Here is a 19,689-nt window from a genome sequence, read left to right as displayed (position 1 = left end):
GACTCCTTCTACCTTAGGCCACGAACTTATCATTCTCCCCTCGTAGCTTGTCCATGACTCACCAGCCTTAACTGTTTGTCTTTTGGAAAGTGGGAGGAAACTGCAGTGCCGGGAGATGCAGTGAATGTATAAACTCCTTACAGGCAGTGGTGGGAATTGAACACTAATCTTAAAGCTGGCGCTGTAAAGTGATGCCTAACCACTATGCCATCAGTCAGGCTGTAAGTATATATAGCATGATGGAAAATATTGAATTGTGAGTATATAACATAAACTCCAACGAATCATTTCAGATGAAGTTCAGCTCACTAGCAATATGTCGGAAGAGGAGTTCTCTAAACAGTTTTCTAAAACTTCAATGCCAAAGTAATTTTTGTCATACTTGAGCAATATGATTACTCACATTTCAAATTATTTTCTTTCAGAATTTGTGACATCCCTCTCAAATTGCACCCTCCAGAATGATATTGCTCCCTACTTTATGTTTTCAGATCTCATTAGTAGTTTGTTAATTACACAAAGAGATGAGGGCAATTTTGTTTTTCTTAAATTGGAGGTCCAAAGAAAAGCCCAAAAAGCTAACACTCTTAGACAGACCAAAGAAAACATGCAGTGTTTGGTGTATTGGCTCTGATTAGCAACTTGTTACACTCATGTCAGCAGTAAGGAAAAATGCTGCAAACTATAACAAAGATGCAATGAGAGTGTACTAAGAAAAGAATAATAAGGTAATTATAATTTTGCAGAGAGTCAGTATGGATTTATGAAATGGAAATAATTTTTTTCCATTATGTTGGAGTCGTAGGAGAGTCCACTGGAACAAATGGGTGTGCTATATTGAGATTTTTTTCACAGGACATTCAGTAAAGTCCCACACAGGAGGTTAGTCAACAAGACAAACTAGCACAGTCTGAGAATTGTTTAACACTCAAAATGCAAAGAGTGGGAGTGAACAGGTGACTGGCAAGTTAATGGGTTGTGAGAAGTTGTTTCTGCAGGAATCAGTGCTTGGATGCCAGCTGTTCTCAATCTGCAAATAAAGTGGCTGAGGGGACCAAATGCTATCTATTGAAGTTGGCAAACAAATAAGTTAAGTGGGTTTCTGAGTTGATGAGGGGAGAGGTTAAATGGCAATTTGACAACAACTCAGAAGAGGTGAAAATGCAGACTGGTCATCTGAAATTACCACAAGGGATCTGGATAAAAAATGCTGGATACCATGATCAGAAAAGCTGGAAAGGTGACAGTTTGAAATTATTTAACTCAGCATTGAATCTGGAAACTCATCATGTGCCTTGTCAGAAAATGATGTACTTCTTCCTGAACTGTGAACTGCATCAAAATAATGGGTGAGGCCAGAAGCACAGAAATCGAAGTGGGAATGAAGCAGAAAATTGGGAAAGAAATTGAGTCCCTCATTTCATCTGGCTTATGGTGGACTGTACTGAAATTGCTGGGTCAGACATCATAGCAAGCTCATCATTTCTTGTTTTACTGTTCTGCAAGGATCTTTACAGGAACTCCTGCCATATGTGATGTATATAAATGATCTGGATGAAAGTGTACGTGGGTGAGTTGATACATTTGCAGTTGATACCAAGACTGATGGTGTTGTGGATAGTGCAGAAGACTGACAAAGAATCCAGCCAGATAGAGATCAGTTGCAAGCATGAGTGGAGAAATGGCAGATGGAGTTTAAATGGGACAAATGTGAAGGGTTGCACCTTGGCAGGTCAAATGTAAAGAGAGAACACATTGTTAAGGGCAAGACCCTTAACAGTGTTGATGAGCAGAGGGATCTTGGGGGTCCAAGTTCATAGCTCTCTGAAAGGTTGATAGGGTGGTTAAGAACGCATGTGGTATTCTTACCTTTATTAGTCAAAGCAATGAGTTCACATCATTAAGTTATGCTGCAAATTTATTAAATTCTAGTTAGGCCACATCTGGAGTACTGCATACAGTTCCAGTTGTCCCACTATAGGAAGGATGGCAAGGCTTTGGAGAGGGTGCTGAAGAGGTTTACGAGGATGTCGCCTGGATCAGCAGGCACATACTATAGCGAGAAGCTGGACAAATGTGGGTTGTTTTCTCTGGAGTGGCGGAGGCTGAGGGAAGACCTGATCGAAGTTTTAAAGTTTATGAGAGGCATAGACAGGGATGAGAAACAGTGTCCTTTCCCAGAGTTGAAATGTCTAATACCAGTGGGCGTGCATTTAAGACAAGAGGTGGTGAATTCAAAGGAGATGTGAGGGGCAAATTTTTTATACAATGAGTAATGGAGCCTCTGCTACACTGTCCAATGAGGTGGTAGATGCAGATACATTAGGGACTTTAACAAACTTTTAGATAGGCACAAGAACGTGAGGGAAATGGAAGGATATGGACACAGTGTAGGCAGAATAGATTAGTTTAGTTGGTCATTTGATTACTAATTTAATTGTTTCAGTACAGCCTTGTAAATCAAGGGGCCTGTTCCTGTGCTGTACTGTTCTATGTTCTTTGGTATTTGATTGGAGATTGTTAAGAACCATGATACATGAGGGACATTCTAAACCATTCCATTTAATTAAGCTGAATTGATTTCTATTTTCTATTATTAACTGCCCAGTATTAATATGGGTAAGGCCTGTGTCATTAACAAAGGCTTGCGTGGGCCTGCTCATTTCTTTTGTGGTCTATTATGTCATGATGCTTTCTTATCACACAACCATGGTCTGTTGTGGCAATAGCAGTATTAAATTATATTACAAGCATTTAACTTACTTGCATAGAGTCCTCTGATCCAAATTCATATTCTGTGCACCCAGCCTATGAAGTTGCAGTCTCATTAGTAATTAATTCTGTGTCTCAGTTTATTCATGAAGTGCACAAGAAAGTCTTATTCCACACAGTAAAGTTTTCAGCTCAAAGGGAAGCTCTAAACAGAACAAAGAAATGAAGATAAGCAGCTTGCCTAAACTGGGTCTGCACAAATAGGATTCGGTATTAACTTGTTGATGTACCTGCCTGGCTCAACAAACCAAACAACGCAGACTATGTTCTTCCAGATAAATTCCAGAAGAATATCTGACAGCTTATTAAAATATGTAAAGCCTTTAAATTCCCTAAAATTGCCTTCCAAGAGGAGAACAAAAAACCTTCTTGGCTTTGAAAGAAAGGTCACCAAGGGAAAGTTTTATGGCTTTATCTATGTATGCTTAGTAACGTGAAAGAAATTTCTAAAAGTTACTCAGTCTAGTTTTGTGAGAATTCATAAAATTGCCTAGGGTTGTGTAGGATATAGAAACTTGCCCTTGAGCCTACTCAGCCCATGCTTGCCCTTAACTCTACTCGGGTTTCTTTCTGCCACCTTGTTTACATGTAACATAGAAGAAAATGGTTTTTCCCATCAAATCTATGACAGTTCACAAAGCAATCCAATTCACCTGCTAATGTTCCATGCACTGTATTCTCCCAACATTCGCATTACTTCTTCCCTCCACCCCTAAATTTTACTACTAAACCAGGAGCATAGAGTCATTGAAAAATACAGCACAGAAACAGACTCTTTGGCCCATCTAGTCCATGTTGAAGCCATTTAAACTGCCTACTCCCATCTACCTGCACTGGCACCCTAGTTCCCCCCCCCCCTTACCCCGACCATCCATGTGCCTATCCAAATTTCTCATAAATTTTGAAATCAAGCTCGTATGCTCCACTTGTGCTGGCAGCTCATTCCACACTCTCACAGCCCTCTGAGTGAAGAAGCTTCCCCTTATGTTCACCTTAAACTTTTTACATTTCACCCTTAAACCATGACATTTGGTGTCATCCCACCCAACCTCAGTGGAAAAAGCCTGCTTGCATTAACCCCTCATAATTTTGTAAACCTCTATCAAACCTCCTCTCAATCTTCTACATCCTAAGGAATACAGTCCTAACCTACAAAATTTTTCCTTATAACTCAGGTCATAAGTCCCGGCAGCATCCTTATAAATTTTCTCAGTACTCTTTCAAACTTGTTTACCTCTTTCCTGTAGGTAGGTAAACAAAACTGCACACAATACTTCAAATTAGGCCTATGTATGTCTTTTATAACATCAACGTAACATCTCATCTTCTATACTCAACACATTGATTTATGAAGGCCAATGTGCCAAAAGCTTTCTTTACAATCCAATCTACCTGTGACCTAACTTTCAATGAATTATGGACCTGTATTTCCAGATCCCTTTGTTCCACCACACTCCACAGTACCCTACTGTTCACTGTGTAAGATCCACTCTGATTGGTGCAACTGAAGTGCAACACCTCACACTTGTCTGCAGTAAATTCGATCTGCTATTTTTCAGCCCATTTGTCCCACTGATGCAGATCCCCCTGCGAGCCATGATAGCCTTCCCCTCTGTACACTACACCCCCAATCTTGGTGTCATCTGCAAATTTGCTGAACTAGTAAACCACATTATCATCCAGATTATTGATATAGATGTCTGACAACAAAGGCCCAGCACTGACTCTGCAGCACATCAATGTTTACAGGCTCCAGTCATCTACTACTACTCTCTGGCTTCTCCCACAGAGCCAATGTCTAATCCAGTTTACTATCTCATCCTGCATGCCGAGCGACTGAACCTTCTTGACCAACTTCCCATGTGGGACCTTGTGAAATGCCTTGCTAAAGTCCATGTAGACAACATCCACTACCTTGCCTTCATCCAGTTTCCTGGTAACCTGCTCAAAAAACTCTATAAGAATGGTTAGACATGATCTACCATGTATGTGGCCATGCAGATCATCCTAAACCAGCCCATGTCTATCCAAATACTTATACTCTGTATCCAAACCCTTAGAGTATCTTCCAATAACTTACCCACAACTGATGTCAGACTCACCAGCCAATAATTTCATGGCTTATATTTAGAGCCATTTTTCAAACAGCGGAATAATATTGGCTATCGTCCAATCTTATTGCTAAGGATGATTTAAGTATCTCTGCTAGGAGCCCGGTAATTTCTGAAGTTGCCACCCATAGGGTCCGAGGGATCATCTTGTCTGACCCTGGTGATTTATCCACCCGGATTTCCTTCAGGTTAGCAAACACCTCCTCCTCTGTAATCTCTACAGGGTCCCTGAATCTGACACCACTTTGCCTCACTTTATAGACTCTGAGTCCATCTCTTGAGTAAATACAGATGCAAAGAATTTATTTACGATCTCCCCCATCTGCTTTGGCTCCACACATGCGTTACCATTCTGATCATCCAGAGGGCCAATTTTTGTCCTTTGCAATACTTTTGCTCTTAACATATCAGTCGAATCCCTTAGGATCTCCTTCATGTTGTCTGCTAGAGCAACTTCATGCTTTCTTTTAGCTCCTGATTTCTTAGTTAAGTGTTCACTTTCATCTCTTATACTTCGTAAGCACCTCATTTGTTCCGACCTCCCTATACCTGATAGGTACCTTTTTTTTTACTTCACCAGGGCCTCAATATCTCATGAAGACTATGGTTCCCTAGACTTGATCTTTACCTTTTATTCTGTCAGGCATTTATAAGCTTTGCCCACTCAAAGTTTCACATCTGAAGACCTCCCACCTACCAAGTACACATTTGCCAGGAGACAGCCTGGCCCAATAAACCCTTGCCAGATCATTTCTGATACCATCAAAATTGGCCTTACTCCAACTTAGAATCTCAACCTGCAGACCAAACCTATCTTTTTGCATATTTACTTTGAAATGAATGGCATTGTCATTAGATCACTAGATGCAAAGTGTTTCCCTACACAAACTTGTCACCTGCCCTGTCTCATTCTCTAATAGCAGATCCAGTGTCACACGCTCTCTTGTTGGGATTTCAATGAGCTGATGAAGGAAACTTTACTGAACACATTTTACAAACTCTATCCCATCTAGTCCTTTCACAGTATGGGATTCCCAGTTAAAACATTGAAAGTTAATGTAACCAGGTGATTGTTGAATATCATTTTTTTAATTGTTAACTTACTCTTAAGTGTTCACCCTGGTAATGCTAAAATAGCTGCCTGTGCCTTTAAGAGAAAATAGTGACGTCATCATGCACATGTGGAGCAGAAAGAAGAGTTAAAATGTCTTAGAAGGATGTCAAGTGTTAGTCGTAAGATGAGGAAAGATTTTTGCAAGTAAGGTATTGGCGCTGGATAGCATGATTGTGCAAAGTTCCTTATCGGCCTAGTCATGAGAGCGAGGAGAACTCGTTTCAGGGTCTAGCCTATATGTGTTTGGAAGATAAGCATGTGTATGCCAAAAATTGCCACTACTGTATTGGTTTTGTATATTCTGTTTTATTTATTTTCATGCTGCATACATAACAAGTGTATGGACCGAAATTAAGCTGAGATTGTAACAGCGGGAACTGTGCTTATTTTAAATTCATTTTGTTGTTTTTATTTTGATAACCTCTTTCTTCATTAAAACAACTAAAACAGATAAAGGATTTAAAGACCCAAAAAGGTATTTGTTGTCCTGCATGTATATTTTTCCCTTGTGCTACAAAATTAAAATCATCCACTATTGCAACCTTATGTTTCTTGCAACAGTCTCCAAATCTCTAAGTCTCTTGAATTGTTGGGTAGCCTATAATATAGCCCCAATAATGAGATCATACCTTTCTTATTTCTCAACTTCACCCACTGGAAAAGTTCTCCAGTCTGTCCTGATAGAGCACGCCATGATATTTTCTCTGACCAGTAACACCACCCCTCTTCCTTTAATCCCTCCCACACTGTCATGTCAAAAACAACAGAATCCCAGAATATTGAGCTGTAGCTCCTGCCCCTCCGGCAACCAAGACTCACTAATGCCTACAATATCATAATTCCAGGTGTTGATCCATGCTCTGAGCTGATCGGCCTTTCCTATGATATACACAGCTCGGGGCAGGAGTTGCACCATGCTCAACCTTTTGATTCCTGACTTTGTCTGAGGTCTTACCAATATCTCTCTCCACAACCTCTCCACTAACTGTTCTGGCACTCTGGTTCCCATCCCCCTGTAACTCTAGTTTAAACCCCACCGAGCAGCATTAACAAACCTTCCCCCAACAATATTAGTCCCCTTCCAGTTCGGGTGCAAACCATCCCTTCTGTTCAGGACCCACCTTCCCTGTAAGAGAGCCCAATGATTTAAAGAAGTTATACCATTCCTTCTACACCAACTCCTTAACCACATGTTAAACTGTATAATCTTCCCTAGTTCTGGCCTCACTAGTACCTGGAATGGGTAACAATCCTGAGATCACAACCCTGGAGGTCCTGCCCTTAAATTTAGCGCCTAATTCCCTGAACTCCCTAAGCAGAACCTCATCACTTGTCCTACCAATATCATTGGTGCCTACATGGACCACAACCTTCTGCTGTCTACCCTCCCACTTGAGAATGTCTAGGACTCGATCTGAGTTATCCTGGACCCTGTCACCCCAAAAATAACATAGCATTCTGGAATTTCATTCTTGCCTGCAAAACCCCCTGTCTGTTCCCCTAAATAACAAATCTCCTATTACCACAGCACACCTCTTCTCCCACTCCCACCCCCTTCCCTCCTGAGTCACAGAGCCAGAGTCAGTGCCAGAGGCCCGACTACTGTGACTTTCCTCTGTTAGGTCATCCCCTTTCACAGTATCCAAAGTGATGTACGTGTTGTTGAGGAGCTGGTCGCAGGGGTACTCAACACTGGCTTCTTAACCCCTTTCCCCTTCCTGACTGCCTCCCAGTTTCTGCACCTTGGTCGTAACCACCTCTCCATATCTATCACCCTTTCAGTTCCGGGATGATCTGGAGTTCATCCAGTTCCAACCCCACCTCCTTAACGTGGATTCTTAGAAGGTGCAACTGGATGCACTTCTCGCAGTTGTATTTGCAGGTCTCCCTGCCTTCCCATATCCCACAAGAGGAGCATTCCACTACCCTGCCAGGCATCTCCACTGTCCTAGCTGTGCAAATGTAAAGAAGGGAGGGGGAAAAAGCCTCTTCCTACAGCTTTTCTTTTTGACCTTCTGTGACTGAAGCCTTTCCTTGCTGAAGCCTCGAAGAATGAAAGTCTTAAAATCACCACTCTATCCACTCCAACAATGGCCACTGCACATGCCCCTGCCTTTCTCTAATTTGTTCCTACTAATCAATCCCAACAACTGATTGGTCATTGGTCAAAATTCCATGAAAATAACTGCCATGAGCTGCTGCCTTTTTCTACTCAGTCAGCTGGCTCGAGTCAAGTTCCCCCCTCTTAAGACTGATTCTTCCAGTTGGTCGCTGGTCAGAGCTTTAGAAAAGCTGCTGTGTATTGCTGCCTTTTTCTACTCCATTAGTGAACAGGAGTGAAGTTCCCTCCTCTCAAGCTTCTCATCTCGCAAATGGTCACCGGTCAGAGCTCCAAGAACACTGCTGTGACTTGCTGCCTTTTTTTACTCCATTTGCAAGCCTGGGTGAAATTGGCTCCTCTCAAACTTCTGATCTCCTGATCAGTCGCTGCTCAGAGCTCCAGGAATCAGGCATCTGTTAGTCCCAACCGGCATGCTATGTGACGTGGAAGCAAACTGAAACACATGAGGGAAACACAGTGAGAATTTGCAAACTTCACACAGAAAGAGGTCAGGATTGAACCTAGATCACTGCAGTTGTGATTCAACAACTCTACTTGCTGTGTTACTAAATTTATTGTTGTAATTAATATGCTTGTTAATCTTCCATTCAGTCACAAAGAAGAAAATTGGACTGTAGTTTCCATTTGCACTGTTCATACAATATTTCTAAACTTTGGTTGCTTCACTTCTCAAATAAAAATTGGTCCACGAGAATAAATTGCAAATTTAAAAATAAATGATAAAATATAATAGAGTATAAATTGGTCAGAACTGATGAAGAGACTTTGAAATGTTAACTTTATTTCTTCTTCCATATATGCCTCCTGATCTGCTGAGTATTTACAGCATTTTCTTTTTATTTTAACTTGGTCTTTTTTTTAAATATATCTTCAGTGGAATATCTTCAGCCGATTTTGGTACCATCATGCCATAGATAGTTCACCTCAGGTTCAAATATGCCTGTAATGTGAAGAGTGTGTGGTTGGAAGAGATTGTAAAGTGAGTGAGTTGTGAAGGCAAGGAGAACTTTGAGTACGGTTCAGATTTTAAAGAGATGCTCTTGGGGAGTGAAGGCAATGTGAATTTCAAAAGGAGGAAGTGGTGAACTGGAGAGACATTCAGTGAAGAGCTTGTGCTGCAATGTTTCATAAAGATAACCTTTTGTGTAAACTAAAATCAAACCTATTTACTTTTGGATTATCTTAAATTTATGTTATTCTGTCACTGACTCATCAACCGAGGGAACATTTGGGGAAAAAGAACTTTTCTTTGGGAGAACATTATCGAATTTCCTCTTAACCTTAACATTCTAATGAAAGCTGCTGTGTTTTCTTTAATGGCTCACTGTTATTATCTACATCCCTGCTCAATCCCTGCTATCATTTTTGAGAATCTCTTCTTCACACCCTGCAAAACCTATTTCTTGGAATAAGGTACTTCTAATTATGCATACTGTTTTAAATTCGAGAGCATGCTATGCCGCAATTTTATTTTTCATCATTAATTTCACTCAGTTGAAAGATGTAGTGAGCCTGTAACCAAATAGATGGTAAACATTACTATTGGCTGAAGCTCCAGCTGGGAGAGTGAAATTATTCTTCAACCGTTGTTGAAGAAAATAAACTGGTGTTCATTGATAAATAATATGAACACAAAAATATTCTCCATAATAATGTGTGCTATAAGATAGCTAATTATGCTAAGACTGAAATACAAAAGGATTCTGCAATGATTGGCAATGTTTTTATCAATTCAGCTGCGTATGTAACTTCATCTAGATTTACTTAGAGTACTAATAACGATGAATGTATCTCATACTGAGCTTGTTGTCTAGGATTCCTAGCATAATGCACGAAACCACTTCGTTCAATTGGAGCAGGCCATCAGGGATGTAAACTCTGTGCTGCAAAAGGAAAAAAATGATTTATTAATCATTTATTTAGTCGACTGATTTTGACATAAAAGGATTGATTGTATAGGGATCTCTTTGTGACAGAAAGCCTTGAGGTCACTTTAGCAGTCTATTGTAATTTTACTGACCTAAATAAGATCTTATAAGTCTAATTTTAATCTGAAATTATGACTTAGCTTGGATCCTGAGGTATGTTCTTTTTATTTTTATTTGTCTATGTTCTATCTCCAACATATTCTACATTCAAATAAAATAAAGACAATTCCACTTTACTGCTCTGATCCCCTTTGTATATTTTTATTGTGGGGAACCTGTACTGGTATTTTCCTTATGGATTTTGTGGTTTTTGAACTAGCTATTTGCTTTGCAGTGAAAAGTTTTCAATAGCTACAGCACTGCAAACTACACGTAGGAAAGTTTTGAAGATGGAGGCTTCCATCAGTGGTCTTAACCATCTTGAACTGGATGACAGTCATTTTATGATGTGCAACAGTATCACAACCTAGTTGCTCAGTAGTGAGGATTTTGGTAAATTACCCCTGTATTGATATACAGTCATAGAAGATACTAAACTGTCAGATTTGAGAGCGGCAGCATGTGTGCATCAGAGTCAGAAGGCTGTAGGCTCAAACATTGTTTCAAAGCTTCTGCATGTGACCTGAGAACTATTTCAATGCAATTTGAATGTGCGCTGTACCTTGGTGAAATTTTACCTGTAAAATTGTGCACAAAAACACAACGCACACATGAACACAAGAAAATAGGAGCAGGAATATACCACCAGGCCCCACAAACATATCCTCCCCCTCCCAAAAACAATGTGATCATGGATGATCTACTCCAGCTTCGACTTCAGTGCCAGTTCCACAAAACCCTCAATTCTTTCATCTTTCTAAGGTAAGGCATATCAATAGCTTACTTTGTTAAGAGTTTGAAGAGGTTTGGTATGTCATCAGTGGTTCTAGCAATTTTCTACAGATGTACAGATGAGTGTGTTCTGACAGGTCGCTTCACAACCTGTATGGAGTCTCCAATGTGAAGGATCAAACAAGACTGCAGAGAGTTGTATTTTCAGCTAGCTCTGTCATGGACACAACCCCTCCCCCCCCATCATCAAGGACATTTCCAAGAGGTGGTGCCTCAAGAAGATGTGTTTCTTCCTTCGGAACCCTCACCATTTGGCATCTGCTGTCTTGTCATTAATACCATTGAAGAGGAGGTACAGGTGCCTAAAGCCACATACTTAACATTTTAAGGAACAACTTCTTCTCCACCACCATCAAATTTCTGAACCGACCAGGAACCCATGGTCCTTTCTTGAGCTAATTATTTATGTAACAAATTTTATGACATGTCAGTGATAAAGCTGATTCTGTTTATGAAGTATTTTGATGAGGCCTTTGTCACAGATGTGGTTTACATAGGTTTCAATAAGGCCCTCGACAAATTCCCACATGGGTAAGCAATTCAAAAGTCTTGGGCCTATGGGATCCAGGGCAAATTGGCAAATAGCAACCAAAACTGGTCTAGCAACAGGAAACCGAGACTGATGATAGAGGGTTAATTTTGCAATTGGATGTCTGTGACAAATGCTGTTTCACACAAGTCTGTACTGGAACCTTATAATTTGAATGTTGTTGTAGGAGGTATGATAAGTAATTTTTCAGATGATATGAATATTTGTGGTGTTGCCGATGATAAGCTGTATGGTCTTAAGCTACAGAATGATATCATTGTGATGGTGAAATTATCCTGATGCATGTGAGAAGATGCACTTTTGGAGGACCAGTGAGACTAGGGTTTAACCATGAAGGATAATGATCCTAGGGAGTACTGAGGAACAGAGTATGGAAATCCAAAGGTCCTTGAAGGTGGCAGTGCAGGCTGATAAAGTGGATAAGAAAACATATGGAATTCCTGCCTTCATTAGTTGTTGCAATGAATACATGGTGGGTGTTGATGGTGGTGGGATGGTTTATGCTTCAACTTTATAAAATATTGATCAGACCTCAAATGATTCAGCACTGGTCACAATGTAGGAAGGATATAATAACACTGGAGAAGGGTGTAGAGAAGATTCACCAGGATATTGCTTGGAATGGAGGGTTTCTATAAGACCATAAGATATAGGAACAGAATTTGGCCATTTGGCCCTTTGAGTCTGCTCCGTCTTTTCATAATGGCTAATCCAATTTTCCTCTCGGCCCCAATCTCCTGCCTTCTCCCCAAATCCCTTCACATCCTGACCAGTCAAGAATCTATCGACCTCTGCCTAAATATAAATAAAAACTTGTCCTCCACAGCTGCCTGTGGCAAAGAATTCCACAAATTCACCACATTCTGGCTAAAGAAATTCCTCCTCATCTCCGCTCTAAAAGGACACCCCACTATTCTGAAGTTGTGTCCTCTGGTCATCCACTCTATCAAGGCCTTTCATCATTCGATAGGTTTCAATGAGGTCACCCTTCATTCTTCTGAATTCTAGTGAATACAGGCCCAGAGCTATCAAATGCTCTTCACATGACAAGCCATTCAATCCTGGAATCACTTTCATGAACCTCTTTTGAACCCTCTCCAGTTTCAACACATCCTTTCTAAGGGACGCAAAACTGTTTCAATTATAAGGACAATCTGGAAAGGTTTAATCTGTTTTCCTTGGAGCAGAGGAGTTAGTGAGTTTACATAATTTTTTGGAAAATTAAATAATTAAGGTAATACTGCAGGAAATTTTCCCCCTTGTTAGAGGTGAATGAACATAAAGAACAGAATTTTAGGTAAGATATTTAATGCACAAACAATACAGACACAGTACAGGCCCTTTGATACAGAATCCACTCTACTACCATCCTTTGCTTTTTGTGGGAAAGCCAAGTTTGCCTGGATCCCATGCCTCCTGGCTTTTAGAATGAAGACAGAGTAGACAGTGGGCAAAGCACACATCCTTGAGGTGCTCCTGTGTTGATTGTCAGCAAGGAGGGAAAGTTATTACTAATCCATCACTGTGTGGTTTGGAGCCGCCACCAAGCAGGATAGAACCAGACTACAGCGCACAGTGAGGACTGCCGAGCGCATCATTGGAGCCTCCCTGCCCTCTATTGTGGACCTGTACTCTTCCAGGTTGAAGAAGAGGGCGGGGAACATCATAAAGGGCTCCTTCCATCCTGCGCACGGACTGTTTGAACTGCTTCCGTCTGGTAGGCGCTTCAGATCCCTCCAGACTAAGACTAATAGGCACTGGAGAAGTGTTTTTCCCTACTGCGGTCACTTTGCTGAACAGTTAACTGCCGGTTAACTGTCGGCTAACTATTACTTGGATTGCACTACCTGTATGTATAATCTATATTTTCATTTATATTTATCATTATTATTGTTGTGAGCAGAGAGACAACATCTGCCAGAAGTAAATTCCTTGTATGTGCACAGGTACTTGGCAATTAAAGTCTGATTCTGATTCTGATCCGCATTGACTGTTAACTCTTTAAAGATATTCAATCACTTGAAATAGTATTTGTTCATTCAGAGTTGGTGTTCACCGTCATGCCATCAGCAAACAGTACCATGAAACTGGTTGAATTGCAGCCCCTTGAAAGCTTAGACCAGCATTTAACAAAAGTAAAACAGAACATAGCATGACTAATTCAGGCAAGCACTATTTTGAGACCTGTCAACTGACTTTTCAAAACACAATTTTGCAAAACAAAAAGTTCCACCTTGTTTTCTTAAAAAGAATGAAGTATGTTAGCTATTTTCTTCTAAAACTGTGGACCTTTTCAATCCTGGATGGGACCACAGTTAATGACTTGTCTGCTGCCAATGTTGCTCAAGGATCTTTTCATCTCAGTTCATTTTGCTATTCTGAGTGGCAAGAAATAGGGCATTCATCCTTCATTAAGTAAACAAATTGGTTTCCAATGATATTCTCAGGCCCCACTGCATTTTAGCTGTGATGTCAGGAGGGAAGACACTGAGGCTTTTCCAGAGATAAAGATGACAGTGAAGAGTCATTTATTGATTGTCCTTCCTTTCCTGGGCTTTCTCCTTCATTACATTTTTCTCTTTTATTATGCTTTCATCAGTGAACTTTTCTTTGGTTCAGCAGCAATGAAAACGTTCTTGCAGCAGTATTATACACACATAGCATCATATACACAATATTCACAAGAAAAACATGCATTAATAACAAACTATGTACATAAACTACAAAATTATACACAAAACAACTCTATTAGAACCATAAAAAATAGTCATAGTGCTAAATATAGAGATGGTAATTAAAGTTGTGTAGTTTGGTTGAAGAAATGAATGATTGAAGAGAAGTTGCTATTCTTGAACATGGTGGCTATGGGACTTCAGACTTCTGTACCTCCTCTAGCTATGAGAAGGTGGCATGGTCTTGATGATAGGGATATTCAATAATAGATGTTGCCGCCTTGAACCTATTGATGCTGTGTCCAGTGGCAGAAGCTGGATCAGATGGGTTGGTGCCTGACTTCCACAGCTCTCCGACTTCTCTTTGACAGTACAAGGATATTGAAGTGGATGTCAGCACTAACATTGGAAAGGCAGTGGTCTCCTATGGAACTGCTGTTCATATTTTAATAATAACTCAACAATTATTCATTCAGTTTTAAGAATATAAATTATGTGCAGATTCTGGATTACTTGGAAATGGGGCATAAAAATGATGAATTTGAGTAAATACATGTCAAAGAAAAATGAGTAACAAAATTGAAGACTGTTCTAAAATTTAAATGTAATAGATTGCTCATTGTTGTACTTAATATTGATTTATAGATTGTTGGCCTTTCTCTCGAACCTTTGTATTCTGGGTATACATTTTCATTATTTGTAGCACTTGAATTGAATTCTTTTTGCCTAAAATCTATTTACATTTATTCTGTAGCCTCAAGGGTTATTTTAATAATCCAGTCAACTTCTCGATATGAGTGTGGAAGGATGTAGTATGACTTTCCCTGCAAAGAAAAATATTTCATAATTCCTTCCAAATAAATTATTCAACAGTCTTAGTGAACCAAAACAGCTAAACTTGACTTGTCTGAGTATCACAAATAATGATGAGTGCATTCTTTTTGAAATTGCTGGGAGATTTGCTTTTAAATTTTAATGCTTACTGTCTTACAGAAAAATAATAATTAAATGTAAATATCTCTACAAAATAGGTCACACAATCATTGGAGATATTTTTCACTCACTCTTGAATCTTAGCTTAAAATGTATCTGAATTGATAAAATTCAATTATTTCTCTTATAATCTAATATCATTGTCATTTATGAATCCTCTGATAAGTACTGATGTTAGATTTCTGCATTGCGACAATAAATGATGGGTTTGTTTTTGATGTTTTTGTGCGGTGTAGCAATATTTTAACATACAAGTGACAAGCATGAAGTATTATTTCAATACAATAAATGTGCTGTGTTAGCAATTTATATTGTTACCTTGCAAACCTTATTTTTATTCTCAAATGAAAGATGCTGAAAATTGAATTCATCAGTTTGAAGTATAGGGATACATGAAATATCACAGTAGTTTTTTGAAGGACTGGACCAGAAATCGTAACACAATCTAGAAACTGTGACAAGTAACAATTGTAAAAATAAAATGCCCATTTCTTTGCTGTGCTTCAAATATTATTCATCAGTTTCAATATTGCGTCAATCCTATATGGAGCTGCAGTATTGGGATTGAGTTCATAATGGATTCATCTCACATTTCTAAAATCCTGCATTAAACTAAAGATAAGTGAAACACACATGAGCAGTTGTTCAGATTGGTTTGATCCACTCAAGCAAGCCCATCAAGCTTGAACCTGGTAGCACATGAGGAAACCACTTTTCCCTCTTTAATTCATGCCAATTTAAATGTTTCATTATCATCACAAAGAGAATTAACTGAAAAAAATAGCTTGTGTATGTGGAGGACTTTGTACTGTTTATATGAGCACAATAATGTGCATCATTGGTACTGGATAGATTCAGTTTACTTTCTGAATATTTTATAGGTATTCATAAACTTGCAAGTTCTTGTTCTAATATAGGAGGAACGGTAATCAAGCATTGCTCAATGTTGATAAAGATTGGTGGCGCTTGCGCTGAGGTGTCTGAAGGTTTTGCTACTGTAGCTCACATGGGAGCTAGCTTTCATGCAGAAGCAAGAACATCAAACCCTTCTATACAGTCGCAAGAGCGGTTGTTTTGTCTTATACATGTTTACAATCAGAGCAATGAAAGGGTCTTCATGACACAATAATGCAAAAGTGTAATTCTAGACTTGGTGTAAATCTGAAATAAAGAGCGGAAAAGTTATAAATGTTCTACACATCAGGAAGCATCGGTGGAGAATGAGTCTGATGATGAGTGCAATATTATCTCTGCGTTTCTCTCTATAGATGCTGTACTTCATGCTGAGTGCTACCATTTTCTGGCTTTATCCTTGCATTTTTATCATATTTAGGGCAATACTTCTATCACTTTTTATTATCTTTTACTGTATCTTAATGTTTATTGTTTCAATAAAAGGTGTAATTTTTAGAACATGGAGTAGTACAGCACAGTACAGGCTCTTCGGCCCACATTGTTGTGCAGACCCTTAAACCCTGCCTCCCATATAACACCCCCTCACCTTAAATTCCTCCATATACCTGTCTAGTAATCTCTTAAATTTTACTAGTGTATCTGCCTCCACCACTGACTCAGGCAGTGCATTCCACGCACTAACCACTCTCTGAGTAAAAAACCTCTTAGTTAGAATGAGTATATTATTGAAATGCATAATGCTGTTGCCTTCGATTTGTGGGTAGTATGATGGCACAGCTATTAATTCTGCTCCACAGCTCCAGTAACCCAGGCAGAATGTGCTGATAAGCAACTGTGGGAGATAATATTTTTCAGAACTATGGGGAGGGGGAATGGGACTAACTGGTTTGCTCCACTGGGTGAAGGTATGAAACCAAACAGCAAAACATCTTCCTTTACTGATGAAGTAAGAACACACTGGCACAATGGAAAGGAGGCATACAAGGGGAAATAAAATGCAGATCTATAATTCCAGGTCACAATATCTATTCACCATGAATGAATGATTTCCCTTGAATTGAGAGCGATGAAACCATGGCTTTATAACTGACACCAAGAATGTGTACTTATAATATTAGGACTGACACAGGAGCTATGTAAATGTGTTCCATTACCTTTTTATTAAAGTGTTTATCGCCAGTAAAAGTTTCAACTTTTTACTGTGTTTTATTTCACAGAAAGGGTGAATCGTTAGGATGTCCATGCCTGAAGGCATAGATGCTCAAGAGACTATTTTATACAGAGATCATTAGTATCTTGAATGCTGATGGGATTAAGAAATAATGCAGGAAGCTGTACTTGATGAAGAAAATCAGTCTGGAAGGCTGAGCCAGCCAAACAAATCTCTTCTCCGATATCTTCTGCAGTATTACCTTTGCTTGAATTTTTTTGCTTATGGTCTGAGTAATTCAAACTACCATACTACCCTTGAAGTTGGCTGATGTGCTCAAAATTTAAATCTCTTTATTGTTAAGTGTCTGTGTCATTTAATTTTCCAAGCAACATTCAAGAGGATGCTGTCACAGTTCCCCATGGGGTGCACCTAGACAATGCAGGCAGAGTTCAAAGCATTTATATAAGTAGGCCTTATGAACTTTAAGATGCAAACTTTGGAGCTAATTTGCTGTCCCATTATCATGATTAAAAGGGCACAAAATTAATGCATGTGTCACTTATGGATAAAGATCCTCTGAATAATGTATCCCGTGATTCGCTCTCTTTATAGAATTATAACCAGTAAATGAGCAAAGATGTTGGCTTAACCAAAATAATAATCATTAGCTTTATCTGAATCGGATGGTTTCATCTCGAGAGAGCAATTTATAGTATAATGTCCACCATTTCTCATTAACAGCAGACTGAATTTTCACAACATCGCTACCATTCCTTCTTTAAATAAGAATGGTCTTTGACTAAGTTGATAAAGCAAGCAATATGCTTGGGAATAATCTTAGGAAAGATATAAATGAAATATTGTTGCTAATTTGATTTGCGCTAACTCTGAGCTCTAACTTGTTTACTCTGTTGAAAGGAAATTGACAGGAATATAGCATCCCTTTATTTGTAGGTTTAAATTTAACTTACTAAGTCAAATATACTGAGAGAAAGGATATGATATAATTTTTTAAGTGGATAGGGTCAGGAAGTACATTCCTGGCAGGAAAAACATGAAAGTTCATCAATTTTTGTGTTCTATAGTGTTCTGCAAATTAATACTGTTCATTGTACCCATCATTCATAATGTTCGTGAGTCATGTGCCAAGGTGCATTTGAAAAGAACCTTGCCATAAAAATTGGATCCAGAGTTGTAGATAACACTAAAAATCACTTTAAATGTCACTCACTCATGCCCCCAACACATGCATCACTACTCACCAATCCAATGCCAGTTTACCCCACATCTCAAAGTGTTGCAAGATTGCTTTTGTCTTGTACACACCTGCTTTCAACTGGAGTCAATTGATCTACCAAATTACATATCTGGATTTATATGGAAGAAATGAGTGTTGCCCCATATATTGTGCATATTAAAATAATTCTAACATAACATTTGATTTCAAGAAAGTAACTTCAAGAACTGAAAATGTCATATTGTAATTTAGGGAATTTTTCTGAAATGCTTTATACCTAATTACCTTGCAAGAGACAGTGTTTTTTAAATTCAAATGTTTAATAAATTTATCAATAACATCTAGTTTTTTAGTAATTTTAAAGGTGTATCTAAGCAAGCATTTCAGAATCATGTGGAAAACCATCTCAACAAATGTTTTATTTATTTATTTCCCTTTATTATTTTGCTTTGTTAACTGTCAGAATGAACAGTTTTTCCTAAACCCTCCTGATCCAGTAAAAGCATTACTTTCAAGCCACTTTCATTGCTGTAACACCTTATTCTTTGTATCATTCTACAGAGATTTGACAGCATTATTTTCTTTCTTTGGTGTACTTCACCTGTGATTGGACTAATATCTTAATCCTCTTAAGAGCTGCCGTCTTAAATATGTTTTTGGAAATAATGACAATTCCTGTCACAACTTGTTAGGTGAAGGTGAAAAAAGTACAAAGAAATGGCAAAATCCTGTTATGTGTCATAACATCATATCTTCTTCCAGCATATTCTGTCAAACAGATTGGTTTGCTACCTGAGTGAACAGGTTTATATTTGTGAAAGGCTTTCTTCAGCAAATCCTAATTGGAATTATAGGTAAGCTGTTTTGTACTATTTTTTAGTGATTTCACATTGATCATATGTTTCTTTTTTAGCAGCAGGCATTTCATCGGAAGGACTTTACACAACTTCTCGAACTCATGGGTAGTGGAAAGGAGTCTCTAATATTTATGAAAAAGCGCATCAGGAGGTTGTCAACACAATGGATTTTGGCTGCTCAGAACCTCAATCAGAAACTTAAGATGAGAAAGAGGCAACGGAAAAAGGTGACTGGATAATAAAATCAAAGTATGATGGGCAATGATTTGGGCATAACCTGATCAAGTGCACCATTCCTCTTTAGCCAAAAAATTTAGTAATGTTTCTGGTAAGCTTATTCTTCTTTCACAGAAGTTTTTAATTATGTTGTCAAT

At 38.8% G+C, this 19,689-nt stretch overlaps 1 protein-coding gene across 1 annotated transcript in view; it reads left to right on the top strand.

Annotated features, from left to right (window-relative positions):
• The window catches only part of LOC132380092 (alpha-1,6-mannosylglycoprotein 6-beta-N-acetylglucosaminyltransferase B-like), a 919,103-nt gene that overhangs the window by 570,939 nt on the left and 328,475 nt on the right, over positions 1–19,689 (top strand). The window contains exon 7 of the mRNA XM_059948641.1: positions 19,372–19,542. Within this exon, the coding sequence (XP_059804624.1) occupies positions 19,372–19,542 (171 nt within the window). The remainder of the gene's footprint in view (positions 1–19,371; positions 19,543–19,689) is intronic.

Source organism: Hypanus sabinus, chromosome 23, assembly GCF_030144855.1.
Source record: "Hypanus sabinus isolate sHypSab1 chromosome 23, sHypSab1.hap1, whole genome shotgun sequence".
Taxonomy (NCBI): domain Eukaryota; kingdom Metazoa; phylum Chordata; class Chondrichthyes; order Myliobatiformes; family Dasyatidae; genus Hypanus; species Hypanus sabinus.
Note: the sequence above shows the minus strand (reverse complement) of the source record. Positions and strands in the feature narration are given on the sequence as shown.